We start from the raw sequence: 26,366 nt of genomic DNA, 5'->3' as shown, positions 1-26,366 counted from the left end.
CTTTACACTGGAAATTATGCAATTTTTTAAACCCCTTTGAAAGAGCTGAAACCTTCTCCCAGGGATATGGTCATACATCACTACCCCAGCAGCAGTTTATCCCACCTGGAGCCATTTGCTCCTGCCTCCCTCAGGAGTCACTACCCCTCTGTTGTATGAAGCCTGTTTGTGTGTATGTGCTCCAAACCAAACCTGTCAAATTATCTGGGGTAATAAAAGCCTCCTATGGAAAAATCAGTTTAAAAACAAGGATGACTTTGCAGTTCTGGTTTAGAGCAAGTCAAAAACCTGTGTCCGGGGGAGCAAGTGGCCTATGAAATCAACAAGGCTGCTGGCGAATCTGTAACACAGAAGCACAGCATCAAGGACAAGAAAATGCACATGTTCAGGACTGCACTAAGAGGGGAAGAAGGGGGAGAGAAAGGAAAAAGGCAGAGGGCTGGAGTGGGTGGGAATCTCTTTGCTGCTGGAGAAGTAACACAGCACTTTAAGACATGATAAGATTCAAACAAATCTCTGTAAGTGCACTCCCAAAGAAAGGTGGGAAAAGAGTAATATTCCAAGGAAATAATGATTTTTGCATGTCACGAGTTAAACTTAGTAGCAGCCAACCACAGAAGCCATCAGTCACTCAGCAAAACACAGACACAGCTAAGACAAAGATGACGCCTGGTTTAAAACTCTCTCCTGCAGTGGGAAGGTTCCTCCCTGGACCTAACCCCGCAACTCACCTTCTCCAAGAGTCTGCTTCAGCAAGTCGTGTTTAGCCTGGAGCTTCGTGATAAGGTTACTGCCATTCAAATACTCCTTAAATTTCTGGAATGAGAAATAAAACAAACAAGGTGGGTAAAGACTCTTGGCAAAAATAGCCTGTCATTGATGTACACGTTTGCCCAGGAGGCTGCTGGAGGGAGCCTCGGCGAGGCTGACAGGCTCTAACAACCCAGACGTCAGATGCGCCGCAGGGCTGAGCACGGTCTAATCACTTCTCACTGCTCCAGCCACAGTCCTGATGATCTTATTAGCCTGGTCTCCTTGGTGCTGCACCTCCTGCCTGGGAATGCAAGGAGGTCCAAAGAGTTCAAAGCATGCTTTCTTTTGTCAGGCTTCTGGGAATGGCCTGGAAAATCAAAAGAGGCTTTCCCTCCACTGCCTTTGTGCAAACAAGTGCTGCAGAGCGAGAACTCCCAGTGCATGAGACCTTCCCAGGTCAGATGCTTTATGTGCTGGGCAACAGTAACTGTGCAGCACAACTTCTCATCTCATTGTGAAACTTTGACACCCAGTAACACTCAAGAGAAGTAATTTTACAGATAAGAGGAGCGAGGGAGACAGAGATGGAAAAGGAAAGAGAATGGGAAAGATCAAATTCTTGCAAAGAGCATTAAAATAAAAAAATCCCAAGCACAACTGCAACAAAAATTGCAATTTTCTTCCTCCCTGAATTGGAATAATAACAATACTGTTAAGAGAAAATAGAAGCTTTTCTATGCATATGTAATATATCACAAGATGCTATTATCTTTAGCCTATTATCCATGCTTAAATGAGGGCTACTTCTGCTGAACTAATGGCTTGTTGCTTATATTTCAAGCACTATAACAGAGAACCCTAGACCTGCCTCTACCCAGCACACACAGCTGCAAGACATTGCAAAGCCAGGCTGCCACAAAGCCTCCAACGCCCTGCATGAGATGCAAATACTTCAGTCCATCCCATGGACCAGGGGCAAGTTTTAGCTGTGTAACCCAGAAAAGGAAGGGCTTGACTGATGGTTAAAAACTATAAAGGCCTCCAGGAGCAGCCACTGAATGGTGACACAGCGTGAGGCTGGCTGGAGTCTGCTGCCCTGCTCTGAGCCACTCCTACTGAGATCTGTAAGTTGTCGGTCACAACTGGTTGCTCCGGTTGTTCCTTCAGAAAGAACAAGGCACACCCTGGATTGTCAGTCCCTATGCACTGCCCTGCCACTGAAAAATGCATTCCAAACCCAAGTCAGACAGAAGACAAATACTTAAAGAGACTGAATCGGTTCTTGCTCTTTACTAATGAGCACTTAAATTGTACTCAGCCCTAGCAATTAATGCTTTGTGTCCTCTATCGCATGAGATGAGACTCACTGTAAAATAGAACATTTCGGTTTCCTGCTGGTTGGCTCTCCTCTTGGCGATGTTTATTTTGCTCATGTAGGTCTCTGATGCAGCTGATTTGACTGACTCTGTGGAGCGGCTATGCTGGAAGGCATCTGAAACATCAAAATCTTCCACTGTCAGCATGTCCTGCAAAGTCTGCATTGTGGCATCCAGAGTTTTTCGTACCTATCAGAAAAAGAAGACAGCAGGGTTTTGAAGCAGGCTGGGAAAGCGATGTATTTTAAGCCAAAACAAATGGCCAACACACAGCTCCTAAGCACTGGGCTTGTGCTTGCACTCACTGCAATCAATGGGCGCTCTCAGCACTGTTGCTGGAAGGACTCCACACCTGAGCACCCCAGGAAACCCCCCTGCATAACAGGCAAAAGGCTCAATGCTGCCTACAAGGCCAAACACAAGACCCAGAGCAACTTCTTACCTCTTCATTCTCTATCTTCAGGGTGGCTAGTCGTGACTGCAGCTGGTGGTACCGCATCAGCAACTCGGTCTGCACAGGCTGCTGGGCACTGACCTGACACACCTAGACAGGAAAGCATTCAGTGGGTCATGCAGGAATACACATTTAAATACCTAAATGACTCCCTCCAGCACCCACAAGCTCCTCGCTGCCTCCACGAAGGCTACATCACCCAGTTTCTCATCAATAGCGCCCTGGACCTGGGCCAGCACAAAGCATTTTCTACCCAGCATTTGAAAGCTGCCCTTTGAAATCTTCCAATTACAGCAGGTAAATCAAAGCTCTGCTTTACAAATCTGTTGGGCAGTTCAGCTGAGAATCAAACCACAGGCATCCTAATTGGTGGAGACAGAGAGCAAGAGGCAGATTGAAAGGAGGAGCCCTAATGAGCTAAGTGTCTCATTAAGAAAGGAAACATGAATAGCAGCATCTGAAGACAACACAGAGGGGTAAGGAGTCAGAAATAACTTAACAGTGATGGTTAAGAAGAAGAGGAAGGAGCCCAGGCCAGGCTGTGAGGCACATCTGCAGCCCCTCGGGTGAATACAATACCTCATCCCCCATGTGAGGCTGGAACTCGAACTTCAGCGGAGGACAGAAGACCTGGTTGCACATGTCCATGATGGTGTGCTTGTCGCTCCGTGCATCCAGGTTGTCCACAGCATTCTCAATGATGTCCAGGCCCTCGTGGCGGGAGGTTTCCAGGTTGTACTCTGCAGACAGGTATGTCCTGAAGGTCCGAGCGAGGCTGGCGTGGAATCCCAGGTCACAGCACTGAGAAACAACAAGGAAGGGTCTGATCACACAAAAATGCCCACCTTTGTTCTGGAGGGTCATGTGTACATTACACCCACAAAGTACCGTATGTCCCAGAGAAACACCAGCCCTGTTGCAAGGGGGCATATTTAACAATGTACTGCAATACCATATGAAAAGACAAGAAGGGAAAAAGGACTGAAGGAGAGGAAGTACCAGGGAACAAACAGCCGGACAGTACAGTGACCCCGCACTGGACCCTCACCACACACCAGGGTTTCATACCCCTCACTGGGAGGGACACGGGTTCTTCTCAGACAGGACAAAGGAAAATAATCATCCAAAAGCACAGCTCTTCCTGGCTACTGGCTCAACCCCAGGGCCAGTGTGACCACAGGGGCCCCGCTGATGGCAAACCCTGTACCCCACAGAGACCCCTGGGAAAGAAGTGCCTGGAGAGTCTGTGCCACTGCCCACCTCCAGTGCTTTCCTTCTCGCCTTGTAAACTGCCCTGCAAGTGCTTTTTACACAAAGAAACCATTCCCCAAAGTTATCAAACGCAGATGGACATTCGAGCAAGGCGGCCCTGAAAAACATGCCCTGCAGTATGTGCAAACCCTTTTATCCTCGCTAGGAAGTTGCCTTCCTCTCTCACAATGGAGCAGCTTCTTCTGCATAACTGATCATTCTCATGTTCACCTTGGGGAAAATGATAAAACTCAGATCTAATTGCTGCCAAACTACTGTACATTAGACAAAAGCCTGTTTTTAAACTCTCTTCTCAATATAATTGAGTTTGGCATGTTAAGTATAGCAACAGCATAGGGATTTGCTGCTACGAACGCTTAATCACAGCTGAGCACAAAGCAACTCCGAGCAACCCTCCTCTCCCTCCCCGATGAGAGCCCTGACACAGAGCAAACCTCCACAGGGCTGTGCTCTGACCCTCTGACCAGCTGGCCCTGCTCTGGGAGTGGGGGCAAGGACAGACACCGAAGCAGCACCCAAAATCCAGAGATCAACAGATGTTGTTCTGCAGGGAAAGGCAAGACAAGAGTGGATGCTGGAAGCAGGAGTGCAACACATCAGCCTGAGCCACACTGTGGGGCTGTAAGAAGAGTGCAGTGGAACAGAAGGGCTGCAGTCCAAAGCTGAAGCACATCTGTTTCAGGGATGTAAGGGAGGGCTGGAGATCCTGATAGAGGATGTAAAGTTAGATAACTATGGCTTTATCCTCTGCGAGGAGTTTCGTAATCATATGTCCCTGGTGCTCTCCTTCCTGTCTCCTGGCACAGCACAGGTACAGCTGTGGTACACTCATGGTGTGAAGCTGCTCAGGTATCTCTGCACACACTGTGATCTGCAGGGATTTGCCCAGGCACTTCCATGGGAGAAACAGAGGGAAGCCATGAGAAATACCTTCCAAGGTGTGTAGCACCAAACTAACCATGGCCAGCAACATCTTATTACATGAAAACTACCACAGGACAATTCATATGACAGAATAATAATCTGCTACACAGATTAAAGAACGAGTAGGAAGTTCTCACTGCCTGAGCTGTAATCAAAACCACCCCAGCACAGCATGGGCAGGCCTGCAGTGAGTGGCTTCAACTCCAATGTATCCTCACCAAAACCACAGCCAGGAGGACCAGCACAGCACAAAAAGCTACAGAAGAGAGAAGACAGATTGCTAGTGTAACCCCAGATACCCAAAATGAGACCAAGTTTTCTGCAGCAGCTCCCGTTGGGAGCTGGCATTTCAGAGGCACTTTTTCCAGCTTTACAGCATCCGCAGGCATTACTGAACCGATGCAGAAAGGCACAAAAAGTGATTCTGCATCAGAACATCAGTATTGATAAACTCAAAAAGTGAAATATGATAACTCAGCTGGTGCCACAAGCACAAAGAAGTCATCTTGTGCTTTTTGCCAATCTGAAGAGACAACCCTCAGCTCAGATCAAGTCACAGGCAGAGCTGTATTTGGTTTAGTCTGTGCTAAAGCGGCAGTAAAACCACAGCGGTCTGATTCCTGCTCGCGGATACACGACAACAGCCTGCCTATCCCCATCTAGTCTTTTAAAGCAGTGAAACCACACATCCAATAATGAGGATTTTTGCAGGAGCTATTGAATGGTCATAATCCACCACTTATCCTGCTTCTATTTAGCTTCTAATCTTGTTAGTTGAAAACACAGGCAGTTAAGGACTGGCAGAGCTCTGCCTTAATAAATCATCAAACAACACAAAAAATGAGAAATTGGCAAATCTCTATTCACCACTTGGGGCAAAACCTCATTCTAGCGCCATGAGTGTCTCCCAGGAAACAATTTTAGCACGAACATCTCTATGAGCACTCCGAGATTGCACATAGAAACTGATGAGTCGAGGCAACGCAGCACCCCAAGAACCCTGCAGGCTCAGAGCCATAGGAGACGAGAGGCAATCTCTGTGCTTGGAGCACAAGCGTGGACCTGGCCCCCACAGCCTGTCTGAGGCTGAGACCCCCATGCTAATGCTGGAGGAGATCCTATTCTCCCACCATGACCAGCCAACTGCAGTTCTGCGCCCTGAAACCAGGATTGCACATGTTTCCCAGTGTATCTCACAGCCCCTTGCTGTCATTCTCCCACCCCCCTGGAAATTATTGCTGATTGACATGAAAAAAAAGAATATCAGGAAAAAATCTCTGCCGCTATTCAAAGGTGGGAATTCCCAAAGTATACAAAACTGAGCTGTTACAAAGGAAAATCACTGAATGCCACAAAAGCCAAGGAGATGGGGCTCAGGGTGTTGCCAGATGCTTTTGAGAAAGAATTCCATGTGAAATCTTCTCTTTACTTTGATGCTGAGCTCACACTGAAGCTAGGAGTTATTTGCAATGCCCGGAAATCAGTTGCTACTGAAAACCAGGGCAGGCAGTTCTCTAACATGCTACAGCCCTTGAAGTCCCTGGTGATTAACACTGTGGCGGCTGCTTCACACACTAGTGCCCAGAGAAGAAAAGACAGCGCAGGGACTTCCATGAAATTCCCAGAGAAACACACAAAGGGGAGGGGAAAAGAAAAAGAAAGAATAAAAAGACTTCAAACTCCTGCTCCCAGCTCCAGAACAAATGGCATTTTCTCACCCCTCTCATCCCTTTGATGGAAAATAAATTAGAACCACAAATAATAATCCTTAGCCCTTCTGCAGTGCCTTTCATCTGGAGAGCTCAAAGCTCTAAGTATATTAATTCATTAAGTCTGGTAACACCCCCGAAAGGGGTGGAAATATTACAGTGTTCAACTTGAGAAATAAAACGACACCCCAGAGCTCAAGCAAGCTGGTTTTGGCCAAAACATTGTGGAAACAGCCAAATATGTGTGTGTGTCGCACTGCTCACCCTAGAGCTGCACCAGAGGTTGTGCCAGGGGCTGCAGAAGACCACCGCTGGCTGTGAACCCCAGTGCCAGTAACCCCATTTTAGACACAGGAGTGGAAACAGAGACACTAAAAGGTTCCTCACTGGTTAAATAGTTAAAAGATATTTGATGTGTCTGTCACAAAACATGAAATAATGTTTTACCAGAATAACATTTGTGCTTGGCCATGACAATGCTGGGTACTATGTGAGAGCATAACTCACACCTCTATCTCCAGATCTTAGGAGGAATGTTCAAAGAGAATACAAACAGGCTGTTCTCATTCATTTTTATGTAGAACATTTATTTGCTAGGTGTTAAATATGCAGAAAACAGTCACACCTCTGCAGCCTGCAATCACTGCACTTCCCTCAAAGCAGCACAACATTGAAACAAACCCTGCTACAAAAGGTATTCCAGCCAAGGTATGATAAATGCTTGTGAAAAAGCAATGCTGCACCACACCAAACAGGATCTGCTATAAGATGAATCCAGAGAGTAAAGGAAATTAAATCACACCAGGAGAAGGCAGAAAGGGCTGAGACGCATCAGCAGCCACAAGCAATTGCTCAGAAAAGATGGGAAGAAGCAAATAAATGCAAGGGCTGTCTCCCTTTGATGAATATTACCCCTAACGTTCATTCCCCTGCAGGTTTGATGCTGCTGTTGGGGATGCTGAAGTGCATGGCAGTGCCGAGGAGAGGAGGTGTAGTGATGCAGGCACTCACCACGCTGTGCCAGGGCGGTTCAAGGGTTGCTGAACTTCTCAGCATTGGAAAATGGGTGCAGCCCTAGAAAGTGCACTTCTTAAACTATAGAAGCAATAAAAGACCCTATATTTTAAGCTTTAGCAATTTGAGGCCTATCCAGACCTAATAAGCAGCTCCTCTGGCAAAAAGGGTACTGACAGAACCCAAAACCAGCCTGAAGGCAGGTCCCCTCACCATGCAGAGGTGTGCTGCAGCCCAGCACCACCCAGCAAAATCCTTCCTCTGCCCACAGAATGCCAATGCTGGTGGCATCACCCCCCAGACACCCTCCACATGGAGGGGCTCGGCTGCAGCTTACACTCCAGACATCAGAGCATGGAGCGGAGGTGCTGTCCTGCACATCTGGCACAGCATGGGACCAAACCACCCTGGATTCCCACCATGAGTTCTGACTCACAGCAAAACCATGCCTGTATGACAACACAGTACGTAAGCTGTCGTAACACATTAAACAGGGAGCTATCAGGTTTTTGGGGTCTGAGGCCAGGAATGGGGAAGCCCATGCCTAACACTGGGCGGATGTGATGTATGCTGCCAGGCAGACTTTCTCCTACACCCAGTGACAAGTACATGTTTTTAAGGTGTTTCCTGAAGTGAGCGAAGGGTCCCCCATGCACACCATAGCCTGGCTTGCAGTACTTGACTGTTGCCATAAATCTCTTCCAAAGGAACAGTCCATCAAGTTCAGTGTTTTGCCTGAGGCAGCAACCAAGACAAAAACTCCCAAACAACTGATTTATTTTTAGCCAAACAGGGAATGATGTGTGGGTATGGTAGGGGAAGGACAGGATCCTCCCTGACCCTTGCAGTAATCAACTTACGCCCTGAAGCATGAGATTTGATTATCTCTAATCAAAGGTTCTTTAACTGTAAGTATTACAGAGCCAAATATTACATAGTCCTTTTTGAATTTAGCTATTGTTAATTAACTCTATGGTCCCCAGAGTAGGTTTCTTTCTGGAGGGTTTTCAACCTACACGCTCTCCCATGCGTATTTTCTGCAGGCTTTTCAACGGGGTTTTTGGTTGTTTGGTGGGTTGGATTGTGAGGATCAGGGGTTTTGTTTGTTTGGGGGGTGGTGGTGTTTTGATTTTGTTTTTAAGATTAATGCATTGGTAAATAGATCTTTTAAGGACATTAAGACCTCGAGGCTATTCTTTCAAGCTACTGGGAAACGCAGCCTGAAGCATCAAGAAGAAATGCTATTCTCTAAAGGAAAGTACTGTTGCCTTCTTGTACCAGGCTAACAAGGTCTATCAGACAAAGACTGATCATAGTCTTCAGGCAGCAAAATTTACAGTCTGCATGACACTTCTAAATCATAAAACAATCAGCACAGGGGCTTAATCTAGCAAGCCAAGTCCAATGTCTGTGGTATCCACGTGAGGAATAAATTGTTTGCTACATGCACACTTTGGCAAAACACGTAAGTTTGCCATATTATTAAAACCAGGACTGGCAAAATTTCAGAAATGTGTATTGGTTCAATTCTTGCAGCTTAATATAGTACTGTAAGAGCAGCTTAGTTATTAGAGTATGATGATTCATGGTTCCTGCTTACAAACAGGTAGCTATTATTAATTATTAGCTGCATATATAAGAGTAATGTAAGTTTATTAAACTGGGGTACTGGTAGATGAAAAAATTATGTCAAATTCTATGAAATTTCTGAAAGGAAGTCTAGTAAAAAAATGCAGCTCCTTCCCCTCCTCTCCTTCATCCACAGCAGCTCTCTGTTGAAAGAAGTCATACATATCTAATCCTTTTTACTCCATTTATTCTCTTAAAATGCATAAAGCATTTAATGGCATATGGATGTTTCTGGTTTTATCACTCATTTCCACTGACAACCTCTGCCCTGCCCAGGCAATTCACATGCCAGGACTACTGCCTGGGGCTCCCTGCAAGCTCAGGTGTGTTTTGTTGCCCCCACTGTTAAAGCTCAAGGGTTAGTTCTGCAACCACAGCAGCTGAGGGTTTTGTTCTTCACCACCCAGTGCAGCACAGCATCCCCTGCACATGTAGTCATGGATGGTCACCAGCATCCATCACAGCTTCCCACCGCAAAGCACTGGCACTCAGGTGGCTGTGTGGCACCTCTAGTTCCTCATCTCATTGTTCACTGCAAAGTTAGTGACAGCACCTCCTAAAACAACGTATTTTCTGTTTTTCAGAGCTCCCTGCCTTGTGGCAGGGACAGTTGACTGGCTTGGGTGCTGCAGTGGCATTCCCAAACTGCTGCCTCTGCAGGAAACCGGGTAAGACGGACACAGCAGCCGTGTAGTAAAGAGCACCAAGCCTCTTGAGACAGCCTAATTCCTCCTGGTGGAAGCTGTTTATTCTTTTTATTGCTGCACTGTTGACTTTATTTGAAATACCCTGAAGCCAAGTCTCCTAGCTGCAGATGCACACATGGTAAGCTGCCGTACAAGCGCTCCTCCCTGAGAGAGCTCAAGTTTTGAGTTACAGATGCTGCTCTGCACGACAATGCAGTGACGGTGATGCTTTGCATGGTGTCTCCATGATAAAACATACCTGCCTCTTGGGGCTAGCAGGAGCCTGGTATCTGGCAGACAGCCCAGTCAAAGGACAGTGTGGGAGGAACCTCTGCGCCTTTATGGAACTGAAAAGCTCTTTATGCTGGAGAAAGATCACTTCAAACAAGAGAGGAAACCCCCAGAAGAGACCCTCTGCTTGTATAAATCAGTATCTCTTCATTAAAGCCAGTGGCATCACGCAGAGCTGCTCAGGCCAGGGGAACATCCCTGTGCAGTCACACGGGAGAAGCGCTGCACAAAGCAAAGCTCTGCAGGCACAGACGTGCCCAGGCATTGGCTGTTGATAGAAACAACCATGACATGAGCTGCAGGAGATACCTAAAAGTAGATCCTAATAAAGTGGTCTGTGGCTTCAGCACCTTTGAGTTTCCCTCTTACCTGGCAGGCTGAACCCCACACACAGAATACAGCCATGGTGTCCAACAGCCCAGCTCAGCCAGTCCCACTGCCAAGGCTGTTGGCATGGCACAGGAATATGCACCTCACCGGGGCAAGAGGCAAGTCCCAGAGTAAAACCTGAGCATCCCAGCTAGTCTGCCATCGATCACCCTACTTACCAGGTAACAGCAGACTAACTCCTAGCCCTGCATGGTACCGGGGGCGAGCTGGAAACAAATAGTTCTTATTTACTCTGCTCTGTTCCCTTTCTTCCTCATTTTTTCTTTACTGCTCCTTTAAAGATACATTACACACTTATATGTATATTATATTTTCTGGCCTCTACTCTCTTGACATTGCTGCAAAACCTAGAGCTTTACTGTGAGGCAAGTAAAGCCAACTGAAGATTTTTGGCAGAACAACTTTGACTGCTGTTTCTGTTTCGTAACTTCAATAAGCATCACTTGACCATGTGAAAAATGACAATGCCATCAGCTAAGTTTCCTAGGGACTGAACCATTTGGCAGTAACAATATTAAATTCCTTTACTTGCTTGTTTGTCTCAGATATGCCAAACATGCTAATCCATAGAGAAGCAAGCTGCTGGTTTAAAAGGATTTACAGGAGGCTGAACAAGTTTTGGTGGATCAGGACGTATTGACACCGACCGTTACATTTTACTCCACTAAATCTAGTGATATCTTTCATGTGACCATTTCAAAATATTTCACAGCCATTTCACACAGAACTCCAGAGGGATGGATAAGCAGCTTTATCTCCACTTCACATATGTGGCCAAAGAGATTAACTTGGTCACACAGCTAATGACAGAAATGAGAGACGAACCCAGGCGTTTTAATATAAACACAGGCTTCTTTCGAAGGAAGAGGTACAGCGCTGTACTTCAGGTCCAAGTCTAATTGGATCTGTCTCTGTGTTCTTCTCTTTCTCTCTGAAGGACAAAACAAAGGCCACTGGAGACGGAGGGAGAGCAGACACGCTCTGTGCCACTTCACGGCTCCTCTGATCGAGTTTTACATTTCTCATTAAAACCGCAGCCCTGGGAGGACCCTCCACCCTCTCCCAGAGCAGCTGGGACCTTCTTTCTCACCAGAGCGGGAGATTAGCAGAACGGCTTTGTTATAGAAGTCACTGTGCTGTGGTGACGCCGAGGGCACAAGATATGTCAAGGCTGTGCCTAATGGATGACATTGAGCCAGCTGGGATTTGGGGGAAATGGTGCTAAATTAGCTGCTCCAGCGTCCTGACGGTTCAGATTTGCCTACAAATCAAGAACTGCACATGGCAATTTGTGCTTGATATGAAGGGTGTGCGTGAGCACCCATCACCCCTCCTGTGTCCTGGAAAGACTGTCCAGGACATCATTAATCATCCTCCTTGGTGACATGGGGTGGAGAAGCCAGGAGCATTTCCATAACTGCAATATGTGGACGTTGGTAGGATCCCATTAAAGCACAGCCAGCCAGATTGAGCTAAACCAAAACTCTGTTCCTACCATGAAGCCCCTCCACACTCGTGTCCTGCAGACACACTCCCCCTGCACAGACACACGGAGCCCTGCATTGCCCACCCTGCTCACGCTGCTGCAGCCAAGGGCTCTGCTGGCTCTTGATCAATGACAAAATTCAACTACTCAGAGCCCCTCTGCTGTGTCCCATGAAATGCCAGGGCTGCCCCAAGGGGCAGAGGACCCCCATCCTGCATATCACCATGGCATAGACCTGGTGCTTAAAAATGGCACCATCTTCTTATCATTGTTAAACGTACCAAGATTAAAACTCTAACTGTAAAACTACATCTAAAAATCTGTTTTCTTCATTTCAAAATAATCTCTTTTCTTCATTTCCCTTTATGTGGATTACACACCTATAGGAAGCCCAATGCTGCTGGATCTGATGGCTGCCTTTTCTTTTAACCACCTTCAGTACTAGTGGGATACAGTGAATGGAATCTGTGCTGAAACCCTCCTCATCAGGCACTTGCAAAATACATTGAATTTGTACAAAAATCTGCTCAAATAAACTGCTCTTCCTTTGAGGATTTAAAATTAGGACACCTGTGAGCAGCTCACACATCCAATATTTTGTTTTCTTTGGTGAACAGAATGTGTATAACTAGGGGAATTTAGCTGCACAGAGTTGAAGATGCTTTAAAGTCCCCTGAAGGGATTCCTGGAGCGTGGAAGAAAAGCCATCTGTTGACTCCAGTGGAAGTGTCAGCAAGGAAATAAAGTTGGGAGGAATAATACAAACAGCCAGAACTAAAATGGAACTCGGCAACTCTCCAAGAAGTCCAAGTCCCCAAAACTCCATTAATATAAGTCATTCTGGCTTAAAAAATAAATGAGAAAGAGAACATAAAAGCGGAAGCTCCACAGATTGATCAAGGTATTATCATACCTTGCTGTTCAAACGTCTCCAAGATCAAATTAGTAGGTTTTTATATGGCTAAATACATCCTAAAGAGAACAAAAAGAATATGCTAGGAATATTTTATCTCAAAATCTTGAAGTCATCAGGGGTTTTGTATCAGACTTACTTTAATTAATGCTTAGAAGAATAATGTGACTGAGTTAGCAAATGAGATAAACACTCCAGCACATTTTAAATTATACATTTGGGTAACAATGAAGCCAGCAGACTAACTCAGTACTTACAGATCAGTTATTTATGTGCTCATTGAAGCAACTCTAGCAGGGAGAAAGTGCATCATGCAATCTATACCACTATGAAGATGCCTATTAAAGGAAGAAATGGAAATCCCTTCTCTCGAATCATTTAAGAGCAGCTCATAGGAGTCACTGATACAGAAACAATTCCTACCACCACTAGAAACCTGCTTTCAGCAGCTCCTGCCTTGAGGCTGTTTTGTGCAATGAGCACTTCAGATACAACTCAGCAAGCTCCTCCCTAGCTAGAAAAGCACTTCCACATGTGCTTAACTGTCTGTGTATGCTTGATGCCACCAAAGTTGAGGAGAGCTACGTGCCTGCTCATCCTGATAGAAACTGCAGATGCATGTGGTAGAGAGAAGAAATTATGTTTCAACAACAAGAACAAGGGTGTACCTGATCTTCACATAAGAAGTTTATCCATTTCAAATGCAGACTTATCGATGGGCCAGGAGGAAACTGCAGGCTCACCCAGCTTGCCCCAAGACAAACTCTCCTTCAAAGGCTCTGCACTTTGAGAAGCTCCAGCTGCAGGACACCCTGCTCTGTGAGAGCCACAGCAGATGAAGCTGTGGCTTTAACATGGTCCCTCCGTGTCTGCATGGTTCTGAGGGCAGAGCCAAATAACCAATAACGGGACCTCAACATGTAAATAATACAGCATGGAATGTGCAGAAAATACTCAAGCAATATCTAGTTTGTAAAGGAGGTTGCCTGAACCACGAAGTTCAATCCAGACCCTTCTGCTTATGCGCTCAGGAAAGCATTTGGCTCAGGCTGGTTCAATACCCTGCAGTTATAATGAGAAACTCCACCTTTTTTCCAGGTACTGAGGAAAGAAGTTATATGTAGCATAAATATGAATCAACGTCTGTGTTGTGTGATCATGTGGCCACCATAAAGTTCAGAGGAGGCTGATGCTGACTGATGCCCAGAGAAGCTGTGGCTGCCCCATCCCTGGCAGCGTTCAAGGCCAGGTTGGACACAGGGGCTTGGAGCAACGCGCTCTAGTGGAAGGTGTCCCTGCCTGTGGCAGGGGGTTGGAATTGAATGAGCTTTAAGGTCCCTCCCAACCCAAACCAATCTATGATTTTATGACTCCCATTTCATGGCGACTCTGGCTCTGTTCATATATGCCTACATCAACTGGGAGAAAGTCAAACGTGTGTGTTCAGCTGCAAGGAAAACACACCATCACAAAACCAAAAATAAATCCAACTCTAAAGCACATTTTCAGGTCCCACTTAAGCATATTTTAAAGCCCCAACAAACACCCCCTTCATTACCATCACATGAAGGCTTATTTAAGGACCAAACCATGCTTAAGATTTAGCTGTGCCTTTCTCAGTAGAAATCAGGCAGGATGCACACAGGGGGAGGAAGCACTTACATCAATGAGGTCAGAGACGTCGTGGATGTAGTATTTACTGACAGCGGCGTTGGTGGCTGCCAGGTTCAGAAGGTAGTCATTCCTGGCTTTAGTACACTTCAGCTTGTTTTCAGAGTATTTGGCTTGTCTCTGAAAAAGCAAAATGTGCTGTCAGAGCACAAATAGGATGCTACTTCCACAGCTTCTCTTGCTGCAGGGCCCCACAGCACCCCGCAGCCTGGGTGTGACGTTTTAACTTGTTATCAGCTATGAAAACAGGCACCCTTTCCAGGATGGAGGAGATCACATCTGAACATCCCTGGTACTGTCACCCAATGCACAACCAGCACTTTCTGCTCAGCTGTACTCAGCGCATCCCGAGCACAGCTGCTCTTCCTTCATCTGCGCATTTGTGGAGGTTTTGGCATCAATCAAAATTAGAGGGCCAAATCTCCCTCCCAGAAACACTGACATACATTTGGACTTGCTCCAGATTTATGCAGCTGTATCAAAGTGGAATCTGGCCCAGAGGCCCAAGCTACAAAATTTAGAACAGGACCCAGAATTCAAAATCATAGGAAAGCAGATGTGCTCAAGATCTGGGGCATTCGCTCAGGCACATCACTTGTCTGAAGGTTTAGCACTAAAGATTAACCCTTCAGAGAAGCACACTGTGAGACAATGTCCCAGTGTTGGGCCACTGAGAGAGAGCTGGGTTAACATGTCAGCAAACATGTCCTGACTGGGGAAGCTTTTCTCTCCAAAACTGGTAGAAAAATTTCAGTTTTGGAGATCCCAAGATCTGGGGGGATTTGCTGAAGCCAGAATGGAGTTAAGTGTTTTGACAAGCGAAGCCAACTAAATACTGCACTTAAACTCCCAGACAGTCTGCAGAGGAAGAAACCCTGATATTTTATATATCTGACCCTTTTTCTGCCTGCCGTGAGTCTCTGACTGCAGGAACTCTGAGACGGCTGTTGTAAAAAAAGCACTTTTAACAGTGGACAAAGCAAGCCATGAACAAACCACAGCTCCCCACAACAGGGTCGCATGTCCAGGTCAGAAAGCACCACTGTGCCCAGCCAGACACACCAGTGCGCTGCCCTCCTCAGCCTTCCACACCGCCTCTCAGGTCCCAGCCATGCACGAGCCATGCACAGTCTCTGACACATGGGTCAACATCCTCCCCAGTCCCTTCCCGCAGACACTGGAATGGCTGCATGGAAACGGATAGGGCTGGAGCCAAACCCTCCTGCCTGCCGGGAGCCCTGACCCAGCATGGCTTCCCCCATCCTTCCCTCTCACCCACCTTCTCCTTCATTTTCTCAATCTTCTTGACGGAGCTCCGCCGCTGAGGCCTGTCCTCGTGCCGCAGCAGGTTCACGCTGATGTCCCCTGACTTGTTGAACTGCTTCTCCTCCTGCTTCTCTGCCTCCTTCAGCTTGCTCTCAGCGCTGATGCTTTCTGCATGATACATGTGGTAGGTCTTCATCACCTGAGGAAACAGAAGTCTGAGAGTTGCCTGCCCAACAGGCACACAAAGCACCAGTGCATGAGAGGATGACAGCCATGGGCAGTGTGGAGCAGCCTCACTGAGCTGTCTGAGGCCACTGTGGCATTAAGGAACAACAAGGTGGGAGGCAAAATCCCACAAAACTGACCCCATCACTAGCCTTTTTCCAAAATAGCAGAGAGCTGGTGTAAGAACTGCTATCCCTGCTCAGTGCCTATTGCAGGGACAGGCTGAGATGTGCCTCCAGCACACACACGAGTTCAAAGAGCACTGTGCATCTTCCTACAGGGAAATGAGAAATAACACCCAGGGCTTTGCAGCTCAGATAAGGGTCTCCATGACAAGAGACTGTAAGGAGGCCAAAGTCAACCTGAAGTCACTTTCAACCCAACCCCTCTGTTGCTACACTTGAACTTGCTAAGCCAACCCCTCAACGTAACCCCTGCTCTACCATCCTGACAGTAGATCCCATCTTGAAGGTGGAGGAGCTACAGTTTCCAAGCAGAAATGGAGTTTGTCTCTTATCACCACGTAATTCTCCTCTTGCTGCTGCCAGTAAGCAGAGTCAGTGCCAGTGTGGACTGCAGCAACACCCAGTCCTTTAAATTCAAGATCACCATCAGTGACTCCGGATAGACGATGCTGATCTACTGCCAAGAAAACTCCTGCAGGCAAAACTGCTACCACAGCCTTTCCTTTCAGATACAAAAGCCCAAAGGGCACATTGTGATCATTTTAATGGAGCTGGCAAGAGGAACACATCTGCTCTTCTCTCTTTATGCCTTTAGTCACGTTGTCCCCTTTTATCATCTCCCTTCAGGATTTGGATGTTTTATTTCACATTGCCTTGACAAGGCTCGAGATGCCTGACTTCCCACTGAAGATGAGCCTCACACAGAGCCTGGGCACCACTGGCAGTGGCACTGGGACAGGCTGGCTGAGGTCCATGAGGTAAAAAGGAGCAGGAACCCACAAAAGCAGAGTAACTTTGCACAAGCCTTAATGAAGAAAATACAGAGTTTTCCTCAGCTGCGGTTGTCAGCAGGAACCAGGAGTGTTTAACTTGGATGAGGCTGCGCTGAAACATATGATGTCTCCTCTTGCCAAGCACAAACGTCAGCTGCAAATGAGCTCCAAATGCCGCATCAAAGTCTGCACAAATGTGCCATCACTGGCAGTTATAATTTTAGGCAACTGCAAGGAATAGTAAGCCAAGGTGTGCTCCTTGTTTCTGAGCTGCTTTATTTCAAAATCCTGCAAATTCTAAACCCACATATTTCAAACTGCAGTTTCCACAGTGAACGTCACAGGACACACACAAACCAGGCAATTTCTGGGATTTTCCTAAGGAGAAGACTAGAGGGCTTCACTGAGCCCTCCTCATCTTCACTGTCTTCATCTTTCTGTGAAAAACTCAGAGGAAAGGGAAAAAGAAAAGTCCTGCCCTCCACACAGTCGGGCGGTAACAAGAGAGGTTTCTCCAGCACCCAGAGATGCCGAAACACAATGCAACAGAAAGCATAACAATTAGTGGTCCAAATGGCATGACTTTTGTGAAATCTAAAGGTTATGAGACTGTTACCTAACCAGAAAAACTTGAGCACAAATCACTGGTGGTCTCAGTTCACCCAGGGCTACACCACTGCTGTAGGCCTGGGGACACGCTGCTGTAAGCCCTTTCCCCATGGACTTCAGTGGCTTTTGTGACTGCAAGGGGAATGTTGGAAGCTGGAGCACAAGGCAGGACTCTGTTGTGCAGGGTACTGCAAGCGGGGGGTCCGAGTCCCACTGCGATCTAGTACCTTTGCACAGGCTCTAATTGATCTGTTTGCTAATGACCAGAGAAACCTTCCATAACAAAGGCACCTTTTCTCCTCTGTATTTTCTCCCTGCTTGAACCTGAAAAGATAACATGGGACCCACATTTAAAAGTCCTCCAAAAGTGTCTCCAACAAAATGGAAAGGACCTAATAGCCATTAAGATATCTTCCCTACACTTTAGCATCCACGTAGATGAAAGTAGATGCCTTCAACAGCTCACTGTGCCAAACATGTTCCTCATCAGCTGCTATGCCACCCAGCTCATGCTTGGAAATTTGGGGGATACTTCTGTTTGGCTTAACATCTGCCTTAATTTTGAATGGGGACTACCTGCACTGCAGCAATCAGCCCTTTGATCTGCAATTCCCTTGTGCCTTCTCAGCACTTGCAATCAAGTCACTCTGTCCCTGTCTTACGGTATTGTGTCATAGAGGAAAACTGCCACAGCTGCGTCCCCAGGATCTTTTCTGCAAATAAGTTAATTAGCTGCAGTGGAGAGAGAAAAATATGTTCCAATGCTCATTAGTTATTTAACAACACAAGTTGTGTTTTCCAATATTAATAACATGTTCTGGATAAAGGCCATTGCCAAAATACCAGCCATAAATGGCACTGTTTGCTGTCTTCAGCTAGAAGCACTTTATATTTCTAAAGAGCTGGTCATTAATGTTCTGACCCAGCAGAGGAGCCAGATCAAAAATGGGGTGACCTGTGTAAGCACAGGCTCAGGCCCTCCTGAAGTCGAGGAAACCAAAACACAAGCTCAGCACATAGGGTGAAGCAGAGATGAGGATGGCCGTAGGTGGCAGCCTGCCGAAGACCCAAGCCACTCCTTCTTTGGATGGAGCCTATGGCACAACCTCGGGGACACCCACAGCATAAGGTCTGAGAAAGGGAGAAATCCATCAGACCAATGCATACTGACCTCTCTCTCCCTGGGAACAAGGGAGCAAACATGTCCCTTTCAGAGGATTTCTATGGCGTGACACAGAGCAACATTTCCACCATGTGATACAGTCAGTGATTTCTACAGCATGACACTGACAGAAAACATCTGTAAGCCGTGGAGGTATTGCCTTCCCCATTGCAGTGCTCCCGGTGGAAAAGGAAAACTTCCAATTCATGACCTCCTACACAGGGAATGATGACTATTATTTATTACTTTTAATGTGGGTAGTGTATTTGTAGATATTATTCTAATTAATACAATTCATTTCACAGTTATTACTCTATTTCCATAACACCTTGTGACAAAGAACCACACTAGTTCACGTGACACTACTTCAACATGCTTCTGCCTTCAGCTATAGCCATGTCCCTGCATTGTGGCAAACAAAGCCCATACATCAAATAACCCATATCTGGCGCCATACCCCGAATGGTGCATCATCACCCGAGCCTACAGAAAACACTACCAGAACAGTGCTCTGGGGTTACTGTTTTTCTTACCCTAATTTTGGCCTGACTTCTTCAGGTAGGAATGAATACAGTACGAAAAGGGACATGTAACTAGAGGAACAAAGAACCTCCAGCCTTTATGGACTTCAATTTGATATCTGTCTGCTGAAGTCAGTAAGCAGGAATCAAAAGAATGAGGCTGGCTTTAATTCACAGCTGAATTATTTCTGTGCAAAGCTGTTCACAAGCAACTCCTACTTCAGAACGAAAGTCATCTACTTCCTTTTAAATTAAAATCAGCATGGGTTTTGGGTCTAGTTTTTTTCCACACAGAGTCTACAGGGTGACTTGCATCAGAACAGCGACAAGGCTGAATTAAAGTCAATTTAGCTATTTTGGTTTAAGTTTGAGACAGCAAATGCCCAAGAAGGCTGCAAAAAACTGTATGATTTCCACACAGTGCACAGAATTCCTCTCTGAAAGACTTAAAAAGCAGCCTAGCCAGAGCACAGATGTACTAGGGATACAAGGCTTGGCCACAGGCAAGATGAACGACTTCCTTGCATTGACAGCAGACAAATGACATTTTACAAGCAGCAGCTTGGTGTCCTTTGAGCCAGGGATCCTTATTCTGTACCTGATTTTGTCAGCAGCCACAGTTATTGAATGTGCTGCTCTTGGGTACCCAGTATGTTACAACAAACACACCAACATCAGGCCAGTCCTGAAGATGCCCCAGAACACCCACCGCATGCCAGATCAACCTGCAGGCCAAGCCTGTTTCACCTGATGTCTCAAGGACAGAAAACTACTGACTGGAGGGGGCTGCTTTGCACTGAGCAGGTTTAACATGATCTTGCTTGCCCAACAGAGCCTGCTTTTATTTCACATTTCATCATAGTTTCTGAAATAAGCTTGTCTCTCCCCTGCTCCTTCCCAGCCAGATGACACAATCGGTTTGTTATCTCAGCAGCAAGGTCAGTTCAAAGAAAACAGAAAGCTCTTCCAGCTGTTCCAGCCTGTTTCACCATTCAAACACATTCTGCTCAGCATGTGGGAGCAAAGCAGTGAATGGGGGGGGGAATCTCAGCTCCAGCAAAGATGAGATTTGCCACAGACTCAGTGGGAGCAAAACTATTCTCTATGCTCTTCCTTAACCAACTGCATGCACTTTGGACCTCAGCACACTTCTGATCCTCAGGCTGACCTAATCATGTCCCTCAGGTGATGCTCTGTCCCATGTTTGGGTTCTGAGTACGCTGGCCCACAGGTATTCAGGTTAGCCCAACCTTAGTCTTTCCTTGTTTTGCATCTGTTTAATTACAACAGTCACGCTGCTGTTGTAATTAATCTTAATTAATCACCACCACAGCTTGTGACATTCAACCATCAACAACGCACTCCCAAATCTCATACAGGCTTTTGAATCCAATCTGGCTGTCCACCCACACTGCAAGTCTCAGAAAAACTGAATCCTTCAACTACCAATGCAGAAACAAACCTGCTTAGAGAAGATTTATGGCAGAAATTTCAAATAATACCATTCATGCTCTGTTGTTTAGGCCTATTTTTCAAAAAGATGGAATAAAATGATTGTTTAGGAATAAACCTACTGCAGCATTATTTATGTACCAGTAACAGATACAACCAAAGAAAGCAAATACATCATCTCAATTTTCCAACGCAAGACAGACTTTATATTGCTTTGTTGATCCTAAACCACAAATAAAATAAATAAAACAAACAAAACCAATTGCTACAGGGCAAGAGACAGAAGCAACACAAAGACTTCCACTGCCCTATTATGAAAACCTGCTTGAAGAGCAATGTTCTGAATAACAGCATACGATTTCACCTGGAGGCACGGAGACAGCTCCACAACCCAAGTGCTCCTGGCAGCAGGGAGACGAAGCTGAGCACACACAAGTTTTATGCATTCCTCAGCAGAAGGTCATGGTCAGGCATCATCCATAGGCCACCAGACTCAGATGAGCAGGTCAGCTCTCAGCCACAAACTAGCAGTGCCAACTGCTGAGCCATTAGTGCCTGGCAGAAACCACCAACCCTGTCAAAACTGAAAGGGGCCTAAAGGCAACACGGTGTAGAAGGCCTGGCAGGTGAGAGCATTACAGACACCAGGGACTGCACAGGATCATGCCTAAAACATCTCCATTTATGCTAAAGTGATGCAGTTAGATGGCATGATCCACTGCCTCGTGCAGCCACAGAAGCCTTTCACAGGAGTACCGCTGGGAAATCCTCCTCTGCAGCCGTCAAAACCAGTGAGGAGTGAAATACTCCTAACAAATGCAAGAGGAACCAATGGGCTGTATGGCAGGAGGGAGCCTCCTCAAGCCACTGAAACATTGAACAGACATTTTGTTCTAACAAATCACATTGCCTATTCTCTCCTTGCTGCACAGGCTAGGCATGGGTAAGGTCAGCTCATTACTTACTGTGTAAAGCTCGTTGGTGACTTTCAGGAGTTCTTCATGCATCTGTAAGCCAATCTCTTTACTCTGGAAGACAGAAAGAAGAAGAGTTGAGACTGTTATGCTCACAGTATGCATTTTTGAAAGGAAAATACATTTTGGAGGGAAGAGTAAAACTGTGTGACTTCCCAGTACTCTGTGCGTATGCATCTTCATCCATTTCTCCAAGCGGCACTACCAGAGCTGTCTGCACAGGTACTGAGTACTGTGGCACGTCCTCAGCTATGATCAGCAGCAGAAGTGTGTTGCCCTCAAGGCACAGGTTAAGTGCCAGCAGCGGCAAACAGACATTCAGCCCTTGCTCCGAACACTCCCAGCACAGCACGGCTCCAAGTCACACTCTGGATACAGACAGGAGGCATGGAACAGGGGAATGGGATCCCTACAAATGCCCAGTTCAAACTCGGGTTTTTTCCCAACTAGCTGATCAAAGGTATGCTGAGGATCTCCAGTGCTGCCAGAGTACTGGTACAGGACATCATGGCACCAGCAGGAGGAACAACGTCTGGAACGCTGCTGAGCTGGTAGGACAGGGAAGCAGTGAATTGGTCTTCTGTTTTCTTAAAGCAAATGACCAACCTGATTCCTGATGAAGGCAGAAGTATTTCTTTCCAGGCCTTCCACCCAAGCGCCCAAGTGGATCCTGTTAGTCTCCAGCAAAGGGTTTCACACCCATCCCACAGAGAACAAAACCACAGCAACCCTTCTCATGCCTGTAGGGTTTTAGTTTCCTTCTCTCAGCTGACAATGGAGGAGGTGGACCTTGGCAGCACAACTGGCTTCTGGTAATGTCCGTCTTAAATACCTTCTGCCCCCTTGGAGATCTGCCCTCTGCCCCACCAAACACAAGACTTGACGTGCTTTGCTCTGTAGTGGAGTTAAAGCCATGCACCTTTTAAGTCTAGATATTATTTTAGAAAACAAACCAGCCCTGGCAGCATGAGAAATGCACCAGGGGCTGTATTTACGCCACTTCAGAAACCCTGTCTAACAACCTTCTAGCTCCAGGAGCTGAAAAGAGATCATCAATAGGGCTGCCAATCCACATCTGGGCTCAGTTTTTTCCATTTCTAAACATTAAAACCAAAATACAGATGGGCCTTCTCTTCCAATCTGCCTCTGACAGTGAAGTTTAAAAGTAAACTGGTATTTCGATTTCTTTGTATTTTCTACAAATCCTTAACAAAATTAAATGTGTGACTGTAAACATGAACACATACAGTGCAGCAAATCCTTAGGCTATTTCAGAATTGCTGTATTCTCATTTGAGGCTGATGTTTGTCCATGGATCACTCAACCAGGGTTTCAGAGACCATCATGCAATTTATTTATCCGCAAACACACAAGGATGAATCTAGAATTACAGACCATACCACTTTGTCCTTCCACTGGCAGTATTCGTCTCCAGCCCACAGTCAAATCACTGCATGGATCTAACACATAATGCCCTCCCTCATTTTGGGCACTTGTTTCACATTAAGACTGGCAGAGGGCACAAAAGCTGTGCCTGCTCCATTGCTAGAAGCATCTTACAGCTGGACTTTGCCTGTTCTTCAGCAAAACCTGCATTACTGTTTGTGGGTGAATGGCTGTTGCATTCTCCGCACTGAGCTGGCTGTGTTAGTGCTACCTTAACTCCCCTGTATAACTTAAATTACACGATAAGCATTTGTGGGTACATAAATTGCTTGGACGCACATTCTCCAGTCATACAGTATCATCTGTTGATCTATCTTGATTTGATAGATTCACTAAAGATGCCTGCTGCTGGACTTGCAATTTCCAATCAACTGATATTTCAGAATGAAGATTATCATGGCTTCCTAGCCTGAGCATTTCAGCTTTTACCTTGACCGTAACCCATCCTCCCCATTTGTCTTCAGTAGTTCATTTTCACTATTCTGACCCAAGCGAACCAAAATATCTCTCAAAAAGGACATTTTATTATGAAATAGCTACACCACAGTTGTATAATAAAGCTTCCAATTTCACAACTGCAGCAGCCAGAGTTCAGCAAGCTTAGGACAAAGCTCACTGAGTGTAAGAACTCGCGGCATCTTCCTCCCTCCACCCTCGTCTGCTGAAATCCTATTATCAGTTTGTATTTTCACTTTTCTCGCCAGGCAGGATGAAGCAGATCCAGTCACCGACCTCCTACAGCATCAACACAGCATTTCACAGGAGAAGCCACAACCTGGGGAGCCGCAGAATGTTTAAGCTTGGCTGCAGACCAAGTCAACTCCTACTCAGAAAGCCAGCAGTTGGATGCTCCTGGAGATGTTCATGCATTGCTTTCCTGCCTGCCTTGTAATTACACCCCAAATCTCTTTGTGGAATCTTTTTGGCTAGGAAACATTTATTATAGCTTGAAGATGTGTTTAAACTAACTATAGACACCCTCCTTCCCCCTGCCAAAAAACGAATCAAAACAACAAGCTTTCTTTTTCAGATTTCCTCAAATAACTCCGTTTTTGTGCATGCTGTCAGGGAAGACAACATCCCACCAGCTTCTTGGCTGGGTGGTTAAAGCAGCCCACGGCACAGAGAGGTCTAACTCAAGCTAACTGGACAACCTACATACTTGAGAAGTTTAACCTTAGATGATTAAAAGTTAGAATTGAATGCAAAGAGAGAAGCAAGGAATATAAAGAGTAAAAGCCCTCTGCATTCAGGGAATATCCAATAATTATAGTTTATCTGCGAATTACCATCAGGGTATTTGGAGGAGTCCCATCTTCAGAAGCACGACTGATGCACACTTACATGTGCACCATGTCAGTGTGCATCCTTACATGCACGAGGCGCCAGGAAGATGCCAATTACCAGCGGATGATAAATACCCCCCAGCCATCTGGAAACCTCTTCTGCTGGAAATCCCAGTGCCTCTCCCCTCCCCGCCGACACCAGCAGTCACTAGCTGCCCTCGAATATCTCACCGTGGCTTGCTGAGAAGCAAGAGGGCTATTAAAAGCATGCACCCCTCCCAGATACATCCAGAATATGAGTTATGGGTCTACAAATGGGGGTTCTGGAGCCCATAGGCCCAAAGCCTGCAGGAGTTCAGCATCACACGTAACCCCTCTGTCTCACCCTGCTTTCAGGGGTCAGAGCTTTCCCAAAGCAAAGGGAGGAGAGACTTGTGGTAGGAGCAGTGTCCCCAGGTTGGCTGCAGCTCTTGCCTCTGCCCCAGACTTCCTCTGTGGTGGAGGGGAAGTGCACAAAGCCGTAATTTTCAAACCTAATTTTAGACTCCTAAATAGAGCACCAAAAACCAGCTCAGTTGTCAGCAGTGTGCCATCCCATCAGTCACACCGACAAGGGGGGACTACAGGTGGGTACTACATTTAAAGACTTATTTGCTTACATCCTGCATCCTGTTTCTGGAGACCAAAGCAGTCTCTGGCGTTATCAAAAGTCTTCCAGCATCCAAGAGGGCAGCGTCCAGCCCTCTCGGGATGCTGGAGCCTCTTCCAGCCGCAGGCAGGCGAGAAGCTGAAGGATGCGCCTCTCCTCAGAGTTTGCTGCCTCCCTTTTTACAACAGAGAAATTACATTTGTGTGTTTATGGGAGACAACGCCAGAACGTCATTCTGACTCCCTGGTACCATCTGCAAAGCTCAACTCCAATTTAGACACTTGCTTTATGCCTTCCATTCCTACTGAAAAACAATGCTGCTTGCTGGGGTAGCAATGGCTTCAGTTAGCTGGTTTATTAAAATTCCTGCAGCTGCAGACAAAGTAAGGGGAAGCAGCAACACAGACTACTGGCAAGGAAGAATGCCTATTTTAGACAAAGAAAACAATTCCCTTCCAGACAGACACCACTTCTTCATTAAATCTCCATCCAGGACACTGCAGTATAGGGCATAATTAAATTCACTGTCACGGAACGTAATTAAATCTCACACTGGGGAATAATGCAGCATGGTTATTTCGGACATAGCAATGCTCTGTCTCAAATGTATAATTTCCTGTATTCCATACTTGGAAGAAGCAGCAAACTTCTTTCCTTCAGCCAGGGCAGGAGAGGAAAGGGGAGAAAACACCAGCAGTGTGACCCTCGCCCAGGGTTTGCCTCTGCCAGGAGGATGTGCTCTAGGATTTCGTGGCGATGAAGACTCACTCCAATAACAGATCAAGTCAGATCTCTGCACTGACATATCTTAGCATCTCCATTTATTGCCTGCCTATTACCAACATTGACACACTTGCCTTGATAATCTCCTCCTGCACCAGGAACGTGACTCACGCTGGAAGCTCCAGGGAAATTTGCCCAATTGAGTTTTCTTCTTCTATTTTCCTCATTAGCAGGGCTTGCCTGACTGCTGGAGCACAGGGAGGCTGCCTGTTCGATCCAATTGCACAGGCTAAGCTGCAGGCCAGGGATGCTGGGACAGAGGACGCTGGTCTCCCACACTGCCTGCAGAGCTCCCAACCCACCTGCAGGTCCCCACTGCAGCACCCCATTGCAGGACATCCATGATGCCCTTTAATACCTGCGCAGCTCTGCAGTACTCACTGATGGAACACCATTCCCCACCCAGGTGAGCAGCACTCAGTCTCCAGGTCCTGCATTTCCCAGGGAAGCTTCTGCTGGGAAAGGGG

The 26,366-nt window shown here is 46.4% G+C and overlaps 1 protein-coding gene across 1 annotated transcript in view; it reads right to left on the bottom strand.

The window, feature by feature from the left end:
* SRGAP3 (SLIT-ROBO Rho GTPase activating protein 3) overlaps positions 1-26,366 on the bottom strand; it is a 119,560-nt gene that overhangs the window by 25,107 nt on the left and 68,087 nt on the right. Inside the window, 7 exon segments of the mRNA XM_030500523.1 lie at positions 732-816; positions 2,121-2,318; positions 2,572-2,673; positions 3,163-3,384; positions 14,560-14,688; positions 15,848-16,033; positions 21,727-21,789. Of these exon segments, the coding sequence (XP_030356383.1) occupies positions 732-816; positions 2,121-2,318; positions 2,572-2,673; positions 3,163-3,384; positions 14,560-14,688; positions 15,848-16,033; positions 21,727-21,789 (985 nt within the window).

The sequence above is a fragment of the Strigops habroptila genome, chromosome 11, assembly GCF_004027225.2.
Source record: "Strigops habroptila isolate Jane chromosome 11, bStrHab1.2.pri, whole genome shotgun sequence".
Lineage (NCBI taxonomy): Eukaryota > Metazoa > Chordata > Aves > Psittaciformes > Psittacidae > Strigops > Strigops habroptila.
Note: the sequence above shows the minus strand (reverse complement) of the source record. Positions and strands in the feature narration are given on the sequence as shown.